General features: G+C 41.8%; 1 protein-coding gene across 1 annotated transcript in view; it reads right to left on the bottom strand.

Moving 5' to 3' along the window:
- The window catches only part of eys (eyes shut homolog), a 275597-nt gene that overhangs the window by 179357 nt on the left and 74804 nt on the right, over positions 1 to 21436 (bottom strand). Inside the window, 5 exon segments of the mRNA XM_034100069.1 lie at positions 10442 to 10546; positions 11705 to 11958; positions 12117 to 12280; positions 13957 to 14096; positions 18570 to 18674. Of these exon segments, the coding sequence (XP_033955960.1) occupies positions 10442 to 10546; positions 11705 to 11958; positions 12117 to 12280; positions 13957 to 14096; positions 18570 to 18674 (768 nt within the window).

Genomic DNA, 21436 nt, shown 5'->3' with positions numbered 1-21436 from the left:
GCACCGAGCGAGGCTCCATTGAGCTCAAAGCTCTGATTGATAGGGTTTCGAAATGCGCAGCTAGTTGTCATTTGCTTAGCCTAGAGGCTGCTTTTGATGTTAAATCAGAGAACATGTCCAGAATTAAAGAAAGACACGGAAAGGACGTCGCAGCCATTGCGAAATCAGTTATGTACGATTAGCTGAAAAGACAAGGGAAATCTCCCAGCACAGCTCAGCTAATTTCCATTTTAACAGACGCTGGGCTGCTGGAGGAAAAGCAGGCTGTAGCTCTCTGCGCACAAATAATTCCCGCGATAGGACTCTCAAATTCTGGGGCAAGAAACTCCGATGATGATTTATTAATGTCAGCTGCAGCTATCATGAATCAAAATAGGTTGACATATCAGGCAGGACAGTATAGACAACAAGATATTGAGCAGCAGGGACACAGTGAAGCGGACAGTGGAGACAAAATGCCAGATAGCAGCTCATTACACACCCCGACTTCTGGCTCCGCAACGAAAATGTCACACAATCCAAACACGCCATACGGCACCAGTTTTAAAAAATATGTCCCGCATTCAATTCTCACAAGACTGCGAACATCTCAGGATAATAATTCTGCTGAAGCTGTGACAGCACCGAAAATACTGATAGGAGAAGTTCCAGTTTATAAGCCTTGGACACCCTCTGAGGTTATGGATGTCACTAATCACGCTCCAAGTCCCACTAAAAGCCCAGATGAGTATCTGTCGTGGTTGACTAATGTCTGCTCAGTTTATAACTGTCTAGTTCATGATGTTAAACAGCTGATAATCCTAACATACAAGGCAGATTGGCCCACGTGTAGGGAGGAATTCAAATTCCCTGACTGTACACCTGCAGGTGATTGGCCTGCGACACAGACGCGTGATATGTGGATCCAGACTGTAGCTGCTATTGCAATCAGAACATGCGCCAAAACTCACACAGATTTTTCGCTGGTGACGGCTTGCGTACAGAACCCAACAGAAACTGTCCCAGAATTTCTCCAGCATTTCATGACAGTGTGGGATAATAATGCGGGCATTAAAAGAGAGGGCAATGATTTGTTCGCCATACAGACTTTGTTACATAATTTAATCCCTGAAACAGCTCAGGCGTATATGATTGGCAAATTAAAACATGGAAAATAACATTAGCCACAATACGCGCGCTACACAGAAATCAGATATTTCTGACCCCCAGAATTGCCCAGCTGATGCAAAAGTTGCCTCACAATACACAGGCTTATCAGAGTGCGGATAACTCCCAGCAGTTTCAGGGAAAAAACCGCACACAGCAGTATCAAAATCAGGGAAGATCACAGGGTTATCAAGACAAGGGCAGATAGCAGCAGAATAAAAATTCCAAAAAGTTGATGCCGTGTCACGTCTGTGGCGGAACGGATCACTGGGCGGGACAGTGCGAGCGGCGCTGGGGAGCAGAGCAGGATGCACAACCCTTGCCTGCTCTCCCCCAGCCCCCCCGCCACCTTGCATTACTGCCTCCCCCTCCCCTTAACAGTCAATACGACAGGCAGGCCCAACAGGGGCAAAACGGTCAGCAAAATCAATTTAACAGACGATAGAGGGGCCATGAAGAAATATGGTCAGATTCACAGCATTTCCCCATTCAAGCAGCAACAATTCGCCTTTCCAATAACCCGCGTGAAGATCCGATTATGCCCGTTGAATTCAGTGGTAAGGCGGTAGACATTTTGATTGACAGCGGAGCAATATTATCAGCAGTGCGCACGAAGGCAAAAGTGTGTGAAGCAACCAATAATTTTGTTACAACAATGGGAGTTTCTGGCATTCCTATGTCAGAGCACGTTTCAGAGAAAACTAATATGTCAATTGAAGGATCACATGTCCAACACTCTTTCATTATTTCAGATGGAAGTCCTATTAATCTAATGGGCAGAGATTTGCTTTGTAAATTACAAGCAACAATACATTGCACTCCAGACGGATTGTTTTTGACTATTCCTGACAGCAAAGTCTATCAAGCTGTCCAATTCATTCAATCATCTCAAGACAACCTTTATTGTTGGTCATTTCCAGATTTCAACATGATTTCTGTTTTCTCAACAACAGGAATTCAGAAAATTGCTAGCATTTCCCCTGTGTGTGCTTCTTTAATGTCCCTTATGCAGCCTGTATTGAATTGTCACTGCACAGCTGCTTTTAACCCATCAGATGACTATGCACTATCAGTAAGAGGTTTTTGCAACAGCTCAGATCAGTTGGAATGTGAACAGTTTCTATTTTTAGGACCCCAGGGGTGCGCATTGCCTGTTAGGCTAACACCCTCACAGCAGGCTTTTTATGCTGCAGACACGATCCCTCACCTCACAATAGCGGTCACTTCAGGAAGTGAACCTGAGGAAGTGGGGGCCATGGCAGCCCACTGCCATGCTCTGCTGAGGGCTGCAAAAGCTTCTCACACACACACACACACACACACACACACACACACACACACACACACACACACACACACACACACACACACACACACACACACACACACACACACACACACACACACACACACACACACACACACACACATAATCTAAGTAACCTCGGGGAAGAGCATTACATGCTGTATCTCTCTGAGCAACTTTCTCTCCCTCAAAGCACATTTCTTCATTTACAGCCACCTGCACCCACACAATATGGACCCCCTTCAGATTTTTCTGAGGTTCCGGCCACATTATGGGCTAAACACAAGAATCATGTGGGGTTTGTTTGTTCAGCCCCTCCACACAGAGTCACACTTAAAGCCAATGCCAGATTGCCAGCTATCAGACAGTACAATTTACCCCATAGAGACATTTTGGGAATTGAAGGAGTCATCCAATCTCTGCTCGATCAAGGCGTATTAATCTATACGTCCAGCCCGTGTAATACTCCGATTCTGCCCATACCTAAACACAATCGCCCTGATGAGTGGCGTTTTGTCCAAGATTTGCAAGCTATTAACGCTATTGTCATTCCAACAGCTCCTATAGTGCCTGACACTAATTAAATTCTTGCATCAATACCGTCAGATTCGAAATGTTACACAGTAATTGATTTGTGTTCAGCATTTTTCTCTGTTCCTCTGCATCCAGACAGCCAGTATCTGTTTGCATTTACTTTTAAAGGTAAACAAATCACATACACGCGCCTCCCACAGGGGTATGTAGAGTCGCCTACTGTGTACACTGCAGCGGTTAAGAGAGATCTGGACACTTTGGTCCTTACAGGAGGTAGTACCTTGCTTCAGTACGCAGATGACCTGTTGTTAGCTTCTCCCAACATGGACGCATGTCGCATCAACTCCATTCTGGAGTACTGCCAGACTGAGGTCACATACCTGGGTCACATTCTGAGGGATGGACACCGACTCCTCTCGCCAGCAAGGATTTGCCTTTTGAACAAAGTGGCACCACCCCGCACAAAGAAAGACATGCTGTCACATGACTGTGTCACAACGATTGACATGTCTTCTTCCCCCAGAACTGATATGTTGCAAACTCCTATCCCTAATTCAGATATGATTCTATACACAGACGGGTCTGCGAGCAGGCCGTCTGACACAGTACACTTGGCAGGCTATGCTGTTGTAAATGACTGGGAAGTTTTAGAAAGCCGGGCCTTGCCAAATGGCACGTCGGCTCAGGCCGCAGAGTTGTATGCTCTGCTGAGGGCGTGTATTTTGGCTAAAGATAGAGTTGCAACCATTTTCACAGACTCCAGGTATGCATTTGGTGTGTGCCATGATTTTGGTGTCTTGTGGAAAATGCGCGGTTTCTTAACATCGGCCGGTAAGCCTATTCAACATCATGCGTTAGTAGCTCAGCTATTAGACGCTATCATGCTCCCTACACAGCTAGCAGTAGTTAAGTGTGCTGCTCACACAAATTCTGATGATCCTATTTCGCGTGGAAATGCGTTAGCCGACACCGCGGCTAAACAAGCAGCAGTTTCCTGGTCTTCTATGGTGCTCCAATGCCCCTTGACACAATCCGCAGAGCCCATTTGTTTGCCTTCCTTTAATGATGTCGCGGACATGCAAGCCCACGCTGATGTTAGGGAGAAAGATGTATGGCTAAGACGAGGTTGTACACTTGACGCTGAGTCCAGCTTGTGGCTCCACCCAGACGGACGGATGGTCTGTCCACGTTCGTTCCTTCATGTTTTGGCACATGTTGCACATGGCAAATCACATGTAGGAAAAGGAGGGATGAATGGGATTATAAAGTCCCAATGGTTTGCTCCAGGCATTACACTAGCTACACAGACCCTTGTAGATAGATGCATGGTATGCCAGCAGACAAGACGAAGAAGTGGTCAAATTCAGCATGAACACTTACCGCCCCCCTCGGGGCCCTTTGTAAATATGCAAATTGACTTTTCACATATGCCACCATGCCAAGGATTCAAATATCTTTTGGTAATAGTGTGCCAGTTCTCCAAATGGGTAGAGGCCTACCCTACCAGAAAAGAAGACGCTAGAACAGTTGTGAAGTGTCTTCTCAAAGATGTTATTCCTAGATTTGGTGTGCCCACAGGAATTAACAGTGACAGAGGTCCAGCATTCGTTTCTAAGATAACCCAGAGTCTAGCTACAGTGTTAGGGTTCAAATGGCAATTGCATGTTCCCTATCACCCACAGAGCTCAGGCCAGGTTGAGAGAATGAACTTGACTATAAAGGAGAAACTCACTAAAACAATGTTGACCACAGGACTAAAATGGGTAGACGCGCTGCCGCTAGTTCTGTGCTCCATCAGAAGTTCACCAAATGCAACGACAGGGCTTAGCCCACACGAGGTATTGATGGGAAGGGTAATGTTCGCAGGATCTAGCCCCCCAGTAACACCCCACAAACTCACTCTTTTGTGGACAGATGATTACATGACTAACTATGTCAAATATCTAACTGACATGTTGAGAAAGTTTCACAAGCAGGTTGACAGGCTCCCCCAGCCGTGAGAGGAGCCCACGCACCCCTTTCAGATTGGTGATAATGTACTAATCAAATCTCTTGAAAAAGATGCTCTGTCTCCCAGGTGGAAAGGTCCTTTCCAGGTGTTAATAGTGACCAGAACAGCCCTAAGAGTACAAGGGAGACCGGAGTGGATTCACGCTACAAGATGTCGTCTCTCCCCTCTACCGGATGCTGGCGTGTGAAGGCAGTCATCATCATCGTCATGCTGGGTCTTCTGTACCTGGCCAAGGACGCCCTGCTAGATGGAGCTGTGGAAATCCTAACGACAGGTGGCGAGGGATCTCGCCCGTCTGAGGAAGAAAATAAGGTGCTCTTATCTACGAGCGCAGACGACTTGACCACTCAGGGCCCAGACCCTGAGGGCAAAACGATACCAACGGGCAAATCAGTGCCTAGCGACAAGGACAGGTTGTATCCAATCACCACACAGACATTCAGTATGGTGCAAGAGACACAACGAGAAAGAAAAGGAGGAAGAATCAGGAGGATTGTCTCCCTCCCTGATCATAAATCAGAGACTATTTATTTTAACTGTCCAGCTTTAATATGTGATCCATCTAACTGTATTATTATATTTTATGTGTCCTTAGTTCACTCAACGTGGGAGATATATCCAATGGACCAGTACTGTGCGGACGGGGTGGCGTCGGAGGGGGTGAGAATAGCACTCGACACCATTGAAGACATGCCCCCAGAACTGTGGTGTAGTACTAGAGAACAGGTTAAGACACTGATAAAGGATAAAGCAACATGTAGAGTGAGGAAACCAGATTACCAGGTTCCCAATCCAGGTGCTACTGCATGCAAACTGTCTGGACCAGATAGAAAAACAAATGTTCTATCCACTCCACTTAAACACTCAGGAGGTGATGTAGATTTTTCAAAAAAGGCCTTAATCACTCCTTTTAAACGAACTAAAACTAATTCTGCAGTAAGTTTAATGTTAGACTACGCACATGAACGTAATATTAGCAACTGTTGGCTGTGCCAAAATATGCCAGAATCCATGCATTCTCCCATGTTTAGCCCAATTCCTTTCACAAAAGCGGACTATAAATTAATCAGCTGGAACGATATTGACTCCAGGATTATGGATGAGGCTGAGGACTGCTACACTCCTTCATACCCAACAGACTCTGATAAACCATTACAGTACGAGGGTCTGGTCTCTCTCATTGTTGAGACAGTAAATACAAATTACCTGCCTGACGGTTTCAAACGATTGATGTTTTTAAAACTAATATATGTGAAGAAATACATTGACCTAGCTTTTGAATACAGATTCCAGTTAGCTCTGGTACAAATAAATTGTTCGATTAATTCCACAAGTCCAACATGCACAAAACAACCACACATGGCATCTTTATTAGCTGAAGCTTTAGTGACAGTGGTACCCTGGTTTGGCTCCAGAACAGTGGACTCCGTTGAGGTTAAAATACATGATTGTACGCAACCAATACCCCTAGGCAATCCCCCTACACGTGACTGTTCAATATATGTTCCCCCAATTGTAGTACATGAATGGAAGAATGTGTCCATCTGTTTCCAGAATGAAGCAGGATCTCACACCTCTCCAGATGTGGGACACAGCGACTGTAATACCATAGTGAGGGTAAAATTAGCCAGAATTCCCCTCCCACAGAGAGTTTACTTAGTTTGTGGCGACCGGGCTTATGGCTGCGTGCCGTATGACGTTTTTTATGGCACCTGCTATCTAGCCTACCTAATTCCTTTAATCCATAAAGTAGAGGCAAATGAGATTGCAGCGATACTTCCCTCTCTACACAGGAACAGCAGGTCCATTACAAAAGGACAACAGATAGCGAGCCTATTTTTGCCTTGGTACGGCATTTATGTTAGCAGTCAGCAGGAAATCATGGCATTATCCAAAGTAGTGGAAAATCATCTAAATGTATCAAACACAGCAATGTTAGCTGAACATAAAGAATTGCAAGAAGTTAGGACAGTAGCACTACAGAATCGCATGGCGCTGGACCTCCTCTTAGCTGCCCAGGGGGGCGCATGTAAAGTAATTGGTGTGGAGTGCTGTTCCTTTGTCTCTGACGCCACACCGGAAGTTATGGATATGATTCATGATACGGCTAACGGGATAAAAGAATTGCATGAAACTCATGGGTTTACATTTGGGGATTTAAGTGGAACCCTTGGATCCTGGGGAGCGTGGTTGGTTACATTTGTTGTTACTGTTGCAGTGTTTATCTTGGTTGTGCTAATCCTAGTGATTTGTTTGATCACTTTAGTTAAATTAGCCATACGCAGGGTTGCCAAGACTGCCCTCCAGGCCCCACAGAGGCTAGTGGGGTATTCTACTGTAAATGACACAATGTTGATGTACGACGCCGACCTCCCAGACCCATGGGTCTCCATGGCAGTTCCTGTACCATGGGTACCTCCTTTCAGGGATTGATAAATTGATTAAAGTTGACACTCAGAATAAAGAATAGATGTTTTGATTTTTCCTTCCTCAGGTTGTTACAATAAAATGTCTGACTTTTCCTTTTCAGATTTTGAACAACTGTATTTGAATAAAATGTATGTAGTAAGTGCCTTACTCTTGAATAAGTGTATTGAAGTAAACGTAAAGTAATGTTAAAGATTGAGGACACTGTACCTTTACAGATTACAGATTGATCGATTCATCACTGTGAATGTATACCTTAACTGTGAATCTTAACTGGATTCCTTATGATTCTGATTTTATACCTCAATTGGATTTCTTATAATCCTACATTCTAATTGTGTTTTAATAAGTAAGTAATTGCCTTGAAGTAAATCTTTAAGATGTAAGCTGATTTTGAATTTGTGTTTGATGAATGAGATTCACTGAGTGATAAATGATAAAAGATCTTGTTTTGAAACATATATTTTACTATTATATTTTTGTATTACATGTGTGTTATTATTGTGCTTTTGACAAAAAGAAATCAAACACTGAAGAGAGATGATTTTTCTATTATGGTTGTCTGTATCAACCATTGTGATTGACTGTTTCAATCTTATTCTGCTTTTGATGTAATTAATGTAATGAGAATCCACACAACTCTGAGGACGTTTTATTTGATTTAAGTATTGACTGAAATATTCTTAGACTAATGTTAATTGGTTATCAATAAATTGATAAAAGGGAGGATCTGTGAAGAAAATATTTTAATGAGATCTGTGCATTTTAGTGTTTTCCCTATGTGTCCTGTTTGTAATTTACACAGGGCAAAAGGCCAAAAGGCCCTGCCTTCCTGTGGGGGAGTGAGGCTAATGCGCAGATGGTTTTAACAGACCAGTCCTTTGTGTTTAACATGTGTGATATCGATTAGGATGGAAAGAGCGCGAATATAGGCCACTCCTATATTCTCTGTGTAGAATTGCGCTGTTCTGCTCTGTAATGGGCAGTGTTGACTAGGTATCTGTATGATGCAAGTTGTGTCGATATCTTGTAAACGCTCCCGGCCGTGACTCTCAATAAACTCAGGTGTTTGATTTAAAGCAGATTCCAGCTTCCATTTCTTTCATCACATTGCGGATCAGAAGTTTCTCTCACAAAGTTGATAGATCATTTAGAGAATTATTAGTTTTCAGTATTGGTTGAAACAGAGAATTGCAACATGCTCCCTTATTTTAAAGCAGCATCACATTCCCCTGGATTATATAGTTAAGGCAAAATGAATACGTTTGGTTCATAAAGGATTTGGATTAGCCAAATTCAGGTGACAAACACCAATCTATTTTTGCCTTGTGTTGGCTCTAAACTGTGTGTCCCTGTAGCAGTTGAATAATGTCATAATTACGAAATGTGATTTTAAATTGTCACTAAGTTTAGATGACATGCACATTGTAAGTGTCACTGCAAAATTACGAATTTAAATGGTGTTAACTTCACGGTCACGAGTCTGACGCATTTTCCAAATAACATAGCTGCGAAGAAACATTAGCATAATGCCCATCACTACAGTGATTGCGTGTTTTGATGTAAATCCAGGTGCAGATTAAATATTTGTATTTTTTTGTTACCAAGACAACACATTGGCTGAAAGATCCCTAAAAAAACTGCAAAGAGATACTGTACTGTAGATGCAAACAGTGAACTGTGGTCGGGTGAACAGGTCAGAACTCAGGATGGGAGAATAGTTACAGCCCAGAGTTGCTTCTTTTTGTATGTGTTTTTGTAGGCCGAAGCAAACAAACCTGACAGACCATGTATCTAATTGAATTTTTGAAAAGATAAAATGAAAAACACCCGTCTATAAATCTGTCAATGAAAACAAAGCAGTAATGGAAGCTTTACTGACACATTGGTGTTCTGTTTTGGCCCAAATCGAATTTGAGCATAGGGCAGAAAAACTAATAAGAGCATATTATTTACAGTGATGCATTTGCTGTGTCCATAATGTTGTAAAAACACACCATGAAACAGGTGCTGCACATGTTTCAAGGCTGTAAATGTTTAAATGACTTCACCCACATGTTGTTCTGATTTATTGTCCCGTAAAATAACAGGCAACTTCCCTAAGGGAAAGATACCTAAAACAAGATGCACCGTGAAAACCCAACAGCAGAGATATTGTTTCACTACATCACATTTAAACAACTTAAATATGAGGGGAGACTTTCAAAATACTACAAATATAAAAGCTTTCCAGCATTAAAATGTCCATTTCTTGCATCTTTGTGGAATATATTGAGAGAATAACTAGCAAAACAGAACTAGTTCCCAGTCCCAGAGTGTGTTTTGTGTCTGGTCCACACCTATGTTTTGTGGATGTATATGTGAAATACTTGCCTGTACATCATGTTGTGTGGATTCTGGCTGTTTACTATTGAATGTGACATTGAACTGTGGCATTCTGACTTGTGCAATCAAGTAGTGATTAAGTATTTTATTACCAGAGGGCAGAGTAAAATCAGCTGCAAACTGAGAAAGGCAACACCACCCTCTATTATGGACTGATTATGGATCCTTTTCTGAAAAACATTTTAAGCTTATAGAAATATGTGAATCAGGGTGTCACTTGATGAAAGGGCAATTCTGTGATCTCAGTCTAATTTGAAGACATTAACATGCATTAATACTTGGCAACATTGAAAACAGAGTTGTTTTCTTCCTGGTCAAATTTAACCTTGAATCAAAACAATTGAATGAGAATAAATCACCTCAACCAATAATAGAGATGTACTACTTCCATTAGCTTCTTAGAGGGCCTTTTCATATTATTTTTTAAACTATTATTTAGCCTTCATTCAAAATGGTGTAACTCATCCTTCTTGCCTTTGCTATTTTATAGGAGAAAACCTTGAACCATAACATACATATGTACATGAAAAATAAACAACTGCTACCATACAAATATACAATATATTGTACAAATGATTAGCATGATATTTATGTAAAAAAATGCTCAAAATAGACAAGTATTAGGCACTTACCAACAGGACAGTGACAAATATAGTCGTTTACTAGATCCTTGCACAAGCCTCCATTCAGACAAGGCTGCGACCAGCAGTCATTTACATTATCTGAGCAGGTCCTTCCTGCAGGACGAGGAGAGAAACAATAAACTCTAATGTCACAGGAACTACAGTTTAAAATTTGTTTCAGCCAATACGTTTTTCTGTCACTGTGGTAATTTCATTATTATTGAGTCGTTAAGCTCTAGTATGTGAATAATATTTCTAAACACATTCAGAACATATGCAGTTCAATTTCTGTTTATTTTCTAAACAAGGACCGGCATATGGTTTATTGGTGAAAGGGTTTTATTTCATGGGGCAGCTGATTGCCTCTGATTCCATTGGCTCAAAATGTGATTGAATGATTATGCGTTCAGCATGTTGCAGCTTGTATGTATGCAGAAACGGTGTAACCTCAATTTTATTACCCTCTAGGCCAGTATTAGATAGGGAATTGATTCTTGATTTTACCAACAAATGTAATGCTTCGCTATCCTGGCCTCTGGCGATATTTCAGACCTCTTAGTTCTCTGTGAGCTGGAGTGCTCATAGAGAACAAACAGCCTGACGTCCTCAGGCTCTCCTCATTGATGTGCACAGCTGTCTACACCAAAGGTAATTGTACCTTTTCCAACAGGACCCCCAGACACTGGCTTGTGCTGTGTTAATGATATACTGTAAGATACTCACATAATCAAGGTAGCTGCTGACTGTAACTCCAGACTAAATATACTGTACTGCACACGCTCGGATGCACAGCCAGATCGTTATGGCAGCCAATAATAATTCATTTAACTGCTTAAACCTTACTGCACCACTTTTCAATGTGGACATTTTCAACACACAAGATTGGTAATATTAACAATCGACAATGTGCCAAATGTCTAAGTTATAGTCAGACTTACTCACAACTCTTGTATTGTTTTAACAATTTACTTGATTTTGATTTGGCATAATGAGATAATATAGAAGGGACTTTTCTTTTTACATGTGCCAACAATAATATAATTCAAATTTTCAACGTGGATATTTCCCCTGACCACTTATACATATCAAACATCAATGGAGAAGCTCTACCTTATGGCCAACAATGGCAAGACAATTGTGATAAACCTGCATTTTGAATATATATTTCTCTCAAACTGTATACAAATATGTCTCTAAAACTTCTTATTCCTGTGAAGGCGTTAAATGGCAACAAATGTTCTCTCGTTCATTCCCAATCATACGGTCTCATACCCTCAAACCCTGGGGGACAGTGGCACCGATAATCACTGATCAGGTCCACACAGGTGGCGCCGCCTGCACAGGGGAAGCTGTTGCACTCATTTATGTCCAGTTCACAGAGCGACCCTTCAAATCCAAGCATGCAGCGGCAGGTAAAGTTATACTGCTGGTCTAGGCAAACGCCATGTTCCGAGCATCGATGGCCAACACAGTAATCAATGTCCTCTTCACAGTAGACGCCGGCGTACCCTCTGGGACAAAGGCAGCTAGCAACAGATTAAAGAGCATGTCTTAACACTGTAGAGGTAGAGGAGTTATTTCAACCCAGAAGGAAGAAAACAGTAAATGTCACAGCTTTTTACAATCATTGATATTCTTGTGTCTGAATGGCCTTGAGACAATCGAGATTTGTACACTCACCTACCTGTAACCATCAATCACATCCACACAAGTGGCTCCATTTCGACACCAGTGTTGAACACAATCATTGACATTGATACGGCAGTTTTGACCCGACCAACCAGGTGTACAGATGCAGGTGTAGCTTCTGGCATCATTCAACAAACAGCGTCCTCCGTTGGCACAAGGCTGTTGATAGAAGGGAGAGCTGTTAAGAGACGTGTTGTGAAAAATGATGAAAATATTAAATGACTTCATCTTTTATGGTGATATTTTAGATTGCAGTGCTGTTCAAAAATATAACCATTAGTTTACAATGCAAGCCCTAATCGTTTCTTGCTCCTGGCTGCCTGAAAATGAGCTCCATTACAGCCACATGACACACTCATGAATACTGATCAATGCTTTATACTGGGTACACTCAGTATTCCATGTAGCGTCTACATCATGTCTTACAAGACAAGATCAATGGTCATTGAGGGCTAAACCTCCCAAGAGTTTTCAATAACAAAACAGATACGCCTTCTTGCTGCTACATGTGTGTATATATATAGTGGAGGGGAAACAAAGGGGCTGAGAAGAGCTGGCTTATGGGAAGGAGGATAATGCAGACATCATGGCATTTCTGTACGGGGGCCAACACAAGGCTTTCTCCACGGTGAGTGATCATCTCCATCTGTCATCTGAAGAGGCTCATCTGTTTTTTTCAAAAAGCTTTTTTTAACTGCAGAGGGTCGATTCATCTATACCTAAAGAAACCAAGCATTCAAAAATACAGACATTGCAAATCTCCAGTGGCACACATCGGCGTCAGGTGGCAGAGGCCTTTTCAGTCCTGTAGATGTGCTCGCCTGCTGCATGCCAAAAGCAGAAGCCCTGACAATCACACAATTCCAGCTTTGTCTGCTTCCACCATGACTGCTTAACAAATCTGGAGGATGTGCTACAACATTCAAAAGTAAAAAGAACCTAAGAAATCTTCAATATACAGTACTGGGAATACATATTTTGTTCAACCCTATAACCAGTATTTTCGTAATTAGAGTCAGTGTTTGGTCAGCATCGTTTGGTTAACTTTGTGTTTTGGTTCTGTTATGTTTGACACAACAACATGTCAAATGCATGAATACAAGTCACAAGAAAGCAGGGAACTCACTCATTAGTCAATCATTTAATACAGCTCTTTTTCCACACCAACATACTGTACAGCTTCAGCACCAGCTGATTGCTGTGTTTATGGATTATTGCCTTTGCTGTCAATCTTCCTATGGGAGTTATGCTTATTTATATCCCTGTGTATAACAAAGGCTTATACCACACTTTAGAAATAAGATACTGAAATCATTTTGGATACCTTCGCACTGAAGTCCTCAATGTTATTTCTGAGTTCTGACTCACAGTTTGCAGTTATTTTGAAGGTTACTCTAAATAACTATAAGTATTCCTACTTTCTTAAAGTTAGCAGTAAAAGACAGAGCTTTCTGCATTTATATTCAATCCATTGGATTAAGTTCTTAGGCCAAAGGGCCTAACTGCTCACCTAAAAATGAGTCCATCATTTAAGATGACCCTGACCAGACATTAATGTGATCGTTCTATCATGTGCGTTATGTGTTCTTTTGTGACACAAATCATCAAAGAGAGTGCCGCAAGTCCTTTTAATACAAATTACATAAAAAGTCATCATTATTTTGCTTGTCATGGTTCCCTGCTGTTTGCTGCACTGCTGTTGAGAATACAATGACATTGCTGCAAGAGATATAAACAGAACATTTGGGAGCTCTTTAAACATGTACAGAACTTAAGAGGAACACTCAACAAAACAGCAAATGAGGACAAATAGACCGTTAACATGTTTTACCCACTTGAAGGGTTTGAGGGCAGGGAACGCGGCAGGTATATTCAAGGCCACCTGGGAGATCCAAACACTCTGTCTTTGGTGGACATGTGATGTTGGGTAGGGAACAGGCATCTATGTCAACTTCACAGTTTCTTCCCAGAAATCCTGAAATAAAAAAAATGAATAACAGTAAATGTGACTCATGTAATACTTGACTAGACCCACTGCACACCATTTCTTATTAATGTCACTCTACCAGTTCAGGCCTTGTGTATGTCTGATAAAAAAGCACATTTTTGATTGATCCTGTTTTGAAGCATATTGGATGAGGTAGAGTGCTTCCCTGATTTTGTAAATAACTTAAGCCTTAATTAAATATAGTTAAAGAGCACATATTATGCCCAATTTCGGTTTCATACTTGTACTTCTTTTGTAAAGAAATATATTTTGTCCGTCTGATAAACCTGTATTTACCCTGTGTCAATCTCTTTATGGCCCTTCTCCTAAAATAAGCTAAAATAGAGATCTCCAGACGGAGATAATCAGATGAAGGATGATGTATTAAAATGAACATGCCAGGTATGAATGGTTTGTTGTATCCCATGTTTTCTGACCTAGGCGACCCACAAAAACTGAATTGGGTGTCTTTTTTTTTTAAAAAGCTTGTGGGTTGGTAGGCACTCCAGATAATTAAATCATGTGCACAAGCACAGAAAAGTCTGTTTTTCATGATACGTCACCTTATTATTTAATCAAACCTGCTCCTTGAGCTCTTTCATTTTAGACTCATTATGTAACCATTATCAGATTTAAAAAAGGGTTAGTTAAAAAACAGACAGTTTTTATGAAAGGTGGTTTGATTTGAAATAGTTAAATGGATACCTAAACTAACATATCCTAAATATGTAAGCTTTAGGAGATTGTAGTGTGTGCATTCAACATTGAGTTGGTAATATATTCAAGGGGAGGTAGTGCTTGGAAAAAAAGAAAGTGGCCAAAAACAAATAATTCCACACATTTTAAGACTTTGCTCGGTACTGGGGTCCGGCACTCACCAGACAATTGTCTTTATTGTACAACTTACTTCACCCTGAGAAGATGAAGCAGATGAGGCATATGAGCGGAAGAGGCTTAGGTTTGCTGAGATAACATATGGGATTTAGTAGCAAGCCTGGAAAGCCAGGACGTGCCCTGAGGAATTTTGTTACCATGGATCTGTGGCCACATCTAGTAGCAGTTTACTTAGTGAGTTAGGGATTCATGATCAGGGATTACGGCTGGCTGCATAGACGTCTTCAGAGGCAGCTAAAAAGAGCAACCGATGGTCGTGTCTGAAAAATATCTATCCCGTGTTTAAGAGCAAATATCAGTGTCAACTCAGTAGTCAAACAACACTTTATACTCGCTGCATTATCGTTTTAGGCTTACTGTTGATATTAATAGTAAGAGGGTGAATACAGTCATTGTAGGAACATGTGTAATGTGAAAATAAATCTAGTATGAGCACAGTAACTGAAAATCAAAAAAAGCGCCAGAAGACCGACTTGATGTTTTACGCCAAAGATGTATTGGAGCTCGGCCAAGGAGAGCAACACAGGTGGATTACAAAGCTGTAGTGACGGTGTACGCTGCCATCTATTGTGAAGCTTCACCTTTCTCTCTGGGTATTTATATTACGCTGAATGCATTACATAAGCTCCAACTAATATGGCTATTATCTGCAAATCTAGGCAGGTGGCATAACACCAATGGGCCATAAATACCAAAACATGGTTACCTGAAGATTACCGAAATGAAACTAAGAAACCTACATTGTGATGCTTGAATAAGGGGATTAATAATTCCTGTAGTAAAATGTATGTTGCTAAATAAAGTGACAGGCCAATGTGTATGGGAACAGTCCTCATATGTGCACTGAGCAGGTGTAATGGGGGCGGCACATAATGACTGTTGAGCCGTCTGGAGTCTAATTCAACTTGACATCTGTGATGGGAGGTTCCAATTCAATAACCTGAATGACATAGCTATCAGCCAAAGCGTCATTCCTCGAACATCACAGCCAGATTAACACATAGGCGCTCACCCAAAAAGCACAAGGGAAAGTCATGTGATGTATTCGTATAAATTGTAACATCCAAATTTAAAAATGTATTTATTTGTAACACTGATCAGAAGGAAATGGAATGCATTTATATTGCATATATGCATATATATATAGTCTTTGCGAGGCTTTTAAGTGCTTTTCCATATACGAGTCAACAATAACCCAATTACACCCTTTCACACAGAGGCTGCCACACACGGTGCCACCTGCTGAGGTGGGCTATCATTTACACACTGTTGGCTATGCCATTGGGAGCAATTTGGGGTTAAGTTTATTCCCTGGGGATAAATTGTCATGTTGACTGCAGGGGCTGGGAATTGAACCCCCCGACCTTCCGATTAGACCACTCTACCTCACAGCCACAGCTTTCTCAAAGATGAAGATAACAATTGCTAACCGGTGATGTAAGCTTTTTGTGATGTTTTTTACAGAAAATTCCCCATTGCCTTTAAAGAAGGACTTTTATCATAACAAGTGCTTATGACGTGAGGTTTCCATGATATTGTTGCATTGCTGTCTTTAAAATTGAAGGCCTTCAAAATAGTTAGCAAGTTCTCCCTGTGTCGGAAAAGGTTTCCTCCCTATGTCAGTGAAGTGATCTGGAAACTCGTGATTCCCTGTAGGAATGACTTTGTTTTTCTGTCTGTGTTTTTGCCCTGAGATCGACTGGCAATCTGTCCAGGGAGTGCCCTACGTCTTGCCCGATGCAAGAGCATCCATGCCCTCACAACCGTGAGCAGGCAGATACATTGATGCATGGTTGACTCCTTGAGCTATCATTCACAATCTTTGGAACTATGGAGAATTGCGCCCCAGACACTTCAAGGGCTGACACAATTCATCAGCTGATGAAAATACCAAGCCACCTCTGAATGTCACCTCAAATAGAGACTCTAATGTGGCTTGCATCAGCAGCTGATGAGGCGAACAGCCTCTTCAACCCATGTGTCATTAACACTGATATTGTCCTTTAATGTTTGATTTAACAAGAGTGAACAAACAAAATGTTACATTTCCCTAAAGAGCCAAAAAACTTTTCCTGAGAACGGCTAAAAATAACAGCTTCAGAATCTTGTGAGAATAACTTCATTTGGCCACTAAGACGCTGTGCCCACACTGCAGTGAAATGTTCCAGGAAAGTGGGCAAGAGCAACTGCCAGACAAACTAACTGTGCCCTGCCAGCAATACCAAACTCCCGAGTGGTCCATCAGTTAACGTTCAGTGAATGTAAATTCAGACTCGGTAAGCAATTACAGGAAAGTGTTATTAATGGGAGTGTCATAATATAATATTATGACACTCCCTTTAATATATTTGCACAATTTGGTTGCATTATAGAGTTTTGGCAATGAGCGTGGTGATTTTTTCTCCGCTGTTCATCACAGGCCAAGGCTGTACACTGATACTGTGAATAATGTGACAAAGTCCCTGGCTCTGGCTTGCTGCCTCTGAAAGGCACAATAGAGCATGTTGAGACCAGTGAGAGACCTTTCATAATGGGTTTTATTCAACTTGTGGTTTTAAAATAAAAATAAATGTATAGGCTTTAATGAAAATGTGTTAGATTTAATATATTCCTTTTACTAGAATGTCATAGGAAGATGTTCTTCTGACTATGGAAAAAAGTTGTTGCTAAAAGCATGTAAACAAGCCAATGTGAGAGGGCGTTCACATGCATTTTCATTGGGAAACAAATCTGTTTGATTATTCCCCCACCACATGAATGCAGCACAAATATCATATCCAAAACATTAAAGAAAGTAAATTGGTTAATAGTTTGTTTATCTGCCCTATCATTTGGATCAACATGTTATGTGTTGCTCTTTGAAAAATGCAACACTCTTCTAATAAATGTTTAAAAAAAAAAAATTGGGCAAAATATATCTTATTTTGTGGAGGCTATGGAAAAATAACCCAAGAATAGAAAAAGGTTTTTAATTAAAAAGGGTAAAAGTAAGAAGTGTGATTCACATAAGGAATTCAATCATGCTGACTTCTCTATCTTAACTTCTTCAGGCAGGAAGTACAGCCTAGGGTCCCCGCTGGCAAGGACTAATAGTTGTTAGTTTAGTACTCTGAGATGGCTAAGGCCATATCCACTGCACACAAGGACGCTTCCTTGGTAGGACATGTCTTCCGAGTCAGGTCCTTCAGAAGCGAGGCAAGAATCCTTCCTAGCCTCGGAAAAAGAAGAATGGTGGAACAGGTGTGCAGGCGTGTCATATGCGAGGCCCGCCTTAAATGGAGTGCGATTTCCACCAAAGATTTTGGAAATGCGTCCGTGCGCAAAGCATTGTGGGAATTTTAAGACCGCGGAGGATACACATGTGCAGCCTTGACATTTCCCGCAACGAAGGACGCCGGCCTCGGTAGAATTCCAAGGATCCTGGACATTCCTTCGGCGGGACTCGATGATGTAGCATCCTTGAAATAGTAACACCCAAGGTCTGCAGCACGGCCTGCCATCACAGCTGATACAGATATCACTTAATTGTCATTACAAAACCCTCATTTTGAGAACTGCTCAACCTACCTGCAGGACATAGGCATTGGTGGTGTCCTAACAAGTCAGAGAATGTGCCATTGTGCTGACAGGGACTAGAGTCACACTCGTTGATCTCAGTCTCACAGTTCGTTCCTGAAAAAAAGGAAAAGAGGTAAAAAAACGTTTTAATTAGTTGAATTTGTATCGGATAACCCTTTTCACAAAGAGCTATTTTTGACTGATAACATATGGCATATTTCAAATATTACTGTGCCAAATGCCCCTTTTTCCTGTATGAATAGAAAATCCTAGGAACATGTACTGACCATATTTAATAAGCAAGTGTTCGCCAAACAATCCTTTTCTTTTTCAGGGGCTCATTATCTGAGTCCTCAAGGGCCTTACTAAAGGAATGTTCAGCGGCCTAATTATTGTTTAAGAGTAGGCGTTGCATAAAGGCTGAAAACCAGGGAGAACAGCTACTTTGGCCCTGTCCAAAAAATACTAAGAAACCAGCCTACCAACAACAGCAATAAGCACTAGATAACTGATTTGTATAATCAATGCAAGTTTCATTACAGCAAATATACTGGGGTTAGATGTCTCTTGACCTCTTGACAAGGAATACAGACGACCTGCAGTCTTTAAATCACTCCGACGTTGATATGTGTTGGTAAGCATAAATAAATGCATAAATTAATATATAAATAAATAAATGTGTGTGTATATTTATAGCCATTTCCACGGCCTGCAACTAATTGGCAGTAGATTAACTGTTTGCATACAGATACTAGAGTAGAATAAATTGTACTTGTAATACTTCTCTACACAAAGGGAAAAACTTATTTCCACAAATGTTGCTTTAAGAAAAGCCTCCAACAGCTTGAGCCCCACTTCACCCGAAACAATAATTAGGCTGCAAACATTCCTTTAATAAGATGCTGTATAGGATTCAGGCAGTGAGCTGCTGGAATTGGAAAGAGAGAGATGTGATTGGACAGGCTCACTTTCTTGTTAAAGTAAAATAAAACACTTAATAATGAGCTCTGTCCCGGCTGAAGAGAGCAGAAGAGCTGGGGGATTGCAGGTTGCTTGATGAGAGATTTGTTTTGTGCTCAGCTGCCTCAGCAGCTGCTAGTTCTACTAGTTCTGCTAGTCCTATCATCAATAACAGCGCAGCAATGACATGTAGCGAAAGTCCCTTCTTGACAGCGGCAACCTCATGCTACAGCACAAACACCATGATTGATATCATCTGCACAGCGGTTGCTACAGGTCATTATATTAAAAATATGCCATGCTGTGCCGCAGAATCTTATACAAATGTGTCCTACTAAAATCTGAGAAACGCCCACCCTCACTGATGGCTGTGAATTAATTCAATTATGCAGTGTCGTAGGCTTTTTTCATGAAATGTCAATGATATGATATATGGTGATTCATAAGATGTTTGTACTGCAATGTCTTATCAGTGATGAGGAACAGCGATGTTGAAAATCAATATAAATTAAAAATCATTTAAATTAAATTCAAGCAAAACACTTTTTGGACAATCATTATTTACCGGTATGTTCCTTAAAGTCTATAAATACTAATTGGCAAGTTAACATTTAAATAAAAAACAATTGTGCCATCCAGGTAAAGAAACTATAGGTTACTTACGTAACCCCAGGCCTGAGAGTAACATGAAGTGAGATATCTCACTATGGGATGCGCCTCATCGCAGAGCAAACAGAAGCATCAATCTCATTACGCCAATCCTGATTGGCTGGTGATCTTGACGTCAGCGTCAGGGGAAATCACCCCCTATAAGTAGCTTGCGCCACAATGCATGCGTCATTCAAAATAAGCACCTCTTCTCGCTTCACCATAGCAAGGAGGGCCGTCTGGTGAGACATCTCACTTCATGTTACTCTGAGTCCTGGGGTTACGTAAGTAACCTATAGTTCTCATTCATAACACTCCGTTCGATGTCTCACCATGGGATATTGTAGCTCCCGTATTGCCAGACGAGCTTATCTCGAAGATCCCCGATCAACCAGAATTTAACAGGTGGAGTCCCGACTCAAAAAGGTGCCCAGCACTGCTCGGGCCACGCTTGGAGCGGAGACGTCTAGCCTGTAAAAGCGGACAAAAGTGAGCGGCGAGGACCAGCTCGCCGCTGCACAGATGTCTTGGATGGAAACACCCTTGAACAAAGCCCAGGATGTAGCCAGGCCCCGAGTCGAGTGAGCCCGCAGACCCGAAGGTGCTTGCAGATTCTGACTCGTATAGGCCAAAGCAATTGCCTCCACAATCCAGTGGGAGAGCCGTTGCTTAGTAACAGGCTTGCCCTTGGGAGGGTTAGCCCAGGACACGAAAAGTTGGTCATTAAGACGAAGCTCCTTTGATCTGTCCATATATGTGTGTAAAGCCCGGACTGGACACAACAGATCCTGCTGCTGCTCCCCGGAGGAAACCAGCGGCGGAGGAAATGCCTCAATGTCAATTGGGGTACACGAACCAACCACCTTTGATGTAAAGGCAGGGTTGGGCTTCAACAACACTCTCGTTTGCCCTGGGGCAAACTGAGTGCATGAGGGATGTACAGACAGTGCATGGATATCGCTGACCCGCTTGGCAGATGCCAGGGCCAGTAACAGCACTGTCTTGAGTGACAGATGTTTCATGTCAGCTCTTTCCAGGGGTTCAAATGGGGTCATTCTGAGCCCATTTAAAACCACTGCCAGGTCCCATAAGGGCACCAGCGACCTGGAGACAGGGAGGAGCCTGCGCGCTCCCTTCATAAAACGGCAGACCAAAGGATGTTGGCTAGCCGTCTTACCCTCAAAGCCCACATGGCATGCAGCAATAGCAGCCAGGTACACCTTGATCGTGGAGAAAGCTCTGTGTTTATCGATCAAGTCCTGTAGAAA

Source organism: Pseudochaenichthys georgianus, chromosome 15 (assembly GCF_902827115.2).
Source record: "Pseudochaenichthys georgianus chromosome 15, fPseGeo1.2, whole genome shotgun sequence".
Taxonomy (NCBI): domain Eukaryota; kingdom Metazoa; phylum Chordata; class Actinopteri; order Perciformes; family Channichthyidae; genus Pseudochaenichthys; species Pseudochaenichthys georgianus.
Note: the sequence above shows the minus strand (reverse complement) of the source record. Positions and strands in the feature narration are given on the sequence as shown.